The following is a 3,003-nucleotide window of genomic DNA, read 5'->3' on the forward strand; positions in this document are numbered from 1 at the left end:
GCAAAATATTATTTCTGGTCTTCAAATTATGCGGAAATTTGCAGAGGAATTAATTGCATCTGATCAAATAGCTGGTGATTGTTTAGCACCGCTTAGTTTCTTGGTTGAAGTGTATGCTGATTGTTTAGAATCTTATTTTACTGAAAAACCAGGTAGTACGTGCGAAACACATTCTAGGTATGTATTATTCAATGTATAAATAAATTTACGGTTTTACATGTTATTATCAGTATTTATCCACTTATTACTCCATAACGGTCTTTAGGACATGTAGCTTTTCTGTCAAGACACTTCAATTCCAACCATTCTGTCATGGATTAAAACTCAACTCTATTCATACAGATTTAATCTAAGTAGTTACATTCCTTACAAACCAGTTAGCTTAGTACTAGACTCTATATTCAGTTCCCAAAGTGCCACATTGAACAATTATATTCGATATATGTCATTGTTGTGTCTAGCGTTAAACAGCTTTTTTGTTTACATAGCTTAAGATATACTCAACAAAATGTTGCTGTCTGAACTTACTCACTTACTTTACTTTTCTTGTGCCTGTTACCCCCAATGGAGCATAGGCCGCTGACCAGCATCCTCGGACCCACTCTGTCCTGGGTCTCCCTTTCTAGTTCTACCCAATTGTTTTTCATTCTTCTCATATGTGTCTCCATTTCTCGGCGTAATGTGTTCTTTGGTCTTCCTCTTCTCTTTTGGCCTTCGAGATTCCATGTGAGGGCTTGCCTTGTGACGCAATCGGGTGGCTGTCTAAACTTAGTATTCCGATATTCCTTTCATCATTACCCTATTGCGCTTTATTTTTTAAAACTCACATTATCTTCAGTTTAATCACTTTAGCTTATTAAGATGGAAGTAGCATAACTACAACACCTATTGTCATAATATAAATAGTCGAAAGTGCAACTTCACCCCAAACCTTAGATTTTTTGGTTCAGTCCTATTTCTTTCCAACTGACTTGAATGGTATGTTTGTTTCTCAAAGAACAAGTGTTCTACCTACTAAAGCTCAGCTGTGTTGTGTAACTATATGAGACGACTGATCATTGCATCAAGGTTTCACCTACGGTTGAATTCAAAACGTGGTGTTCATAAACTAAGTTATTATTATTATTATTATTTAAACACATAAATATTGGTACAAGGAAGCACTAGATAAATATGCGCCTCACAAATCTCATTTGATTTGTGTGAGGGCTGTGATACTGCCCAGGTGCCCAGACTGAAACAGATGGTTTTCTTAGGGGGCCACACCCCGAGCCTTTGACCTGAAGGTCTAGTCCACAAGGCAGTGGAGCATCGTGAGGAGATGCAGTCCCATGGTAGCCGGTGGCCAAATAATTGGTTCATACACCATTTGTTCCTTCAGGATCCTGGAGCCCATGTGCACCAATGGTTTGGAATCAGAGTTTTCCAACTCTCCTAGGTGGATCCTCAACATCCACCAACCCGGTTAAAGCGCCGGACATTCGCTTTTCGTCCTCTCACTTTTGTGAACAACACCCCCGCCACAAGAAGGCAGTGAGTAGGACTTCCCTGGCAGAGGCTATATATTCGCATGGCCATGTAAGAGCATTTTGAGAGGGAGAGCGGACTCTCTCCACTCTCGGCCGTACCAGGGCATTTGGGTAATTTTTTTATAAAACGCGGTTATAACTTTCTTGCTAGCAGCCTCAAAATGATTGAGTGGCACGTGGCTTAAGTATATATGCCTTAATCTTTATATTCCTAGAAATACCGAATACAACACAAACAAGTTTTACTATATTATAATAGTTTTACTCCAGTAGATGTAGTTGTATGAGCAGGTGACTTCAAATCACAAACAGGGAGTCCGGTCTAAAAAAAAGTACGCACCTAAGGTGTCCTCGGAATTCCAAACTGTTCACGTTAGTTGCCCTTTCAAATTCGCTCAGAAGACCATTTATTCCTGTCCAGCATTAATTTCAAACACACTAAGATACTGAACTGGTGATTTCTAACACCAGTGTAACAATACTCAGATGACGTTGCAATGAAACGTCGCGAGAGAGAACCCATGATTAAGTATTCTGGTTTGGGATTATGTACTAGTCCTTTATAGTGTACACTTGGATCAGTATCGAAAAGCGTCTTGAAGGCTTTTTCTTGAGTGATTTCCAGCGAAAAGTCGTATTTATGTATTCAAAGGGTAGTTAGTTGTCTTTTATAATATACTTCGGGAAGTATTTAAGAATGGTGACTGGGAATTGGAATCGCATTTGTCGTACTGAACAGAATGTAGAGATACGAAATAGTTCCTTTAGCTCTGTCTTGATCACTGATCACCACAGTTTGTCATAAAAGGCTAATCAACTTTTGGAGACCACAAAAAATTCAATTTGCCCAAATCTATAAAATGTTGAGGTCTATAACCATTTGATTCTAAACCTGTGTTCCAAGCGGTAAGACCCTTCTTATCTACTCACAGTAAGAGATAAAATAGCTAACAGTTAAGATTATTTCCTTCAATTTTCAAGTCACATCAATGCTAATGTATTCGTGGACAAAAGTTCATGAAACATGAAGTAGCGTTAATTATCGAATCATCTTCAATATAAATATGAATTCTCATAACCTGAGATTTTTGCCTAGATTAAGCTGTAGATATTTTTATAGTAAAACGTTCATAAGGTATTGTTGGTTCAGCTACTTACACTACTACTACTACTACTACTACTACTACTACTACTACTACTACTACTACTACTACTACTACTACTACTACTACTACTACTACTACTACTACTACTACTACTACTACTACTACTACTACTACTACTACTACTACTACTACTACTACTACTACTACTACTACTACTACTACTACTACTACTACTACTACTACTACTACTACTACTACTTATCACTGCTCCTAGATTGATCTGTATAATTTTATCTCTTTGCCATGATAAATTGTGGCGAACTGTATCGGTGCACATCTGTACGAGATTCTATGTTTCTTATTACTGG

At 37.9% G+C, this 3,003-nt stretch overlaps 1 protein-coding gene across 1 annotated transcript; it reads left to right on the forward strand.

Annotated features, from left to right (window-relative positions):
* Nucleotides 1-2,593: 2,593 nt before the first annotated feature.
* Smp_206270 (unnamed protein product) lies at nt 2,594-2,914 on the forward strand (the record flags this gene model as incomplete). Its single annotated transcript, XM_018793486.1, has 1 exon — nt 2,594-2,914. The coding sequence occupies one exon, from the start codon at nt 2,594-2,596 to the stop codon at nt 2,912-2,914; it is 321 nt and encodes a 106-aa protein (XP_018644828.1).
* Nucleotides 2,915-3,003: the final 89 nt, after the last annotated feature.

Source organism: Schistosoma mansoni, assembly GCF_000237925.1.
Source record: "Schistosoma mansoni, WGS project CABG00000000 data, supercontig 2294, strain Puerto Rico, whole genome shotgun sequence".
Classification (NCBI taxonomy): domain Eukaryota; kingdom Metazoa; phylum Platyhelminthes; class Trematoda; order Strigeidida; family Schistosomatidae; genus Schistosoma; species Schistosoma mansoni.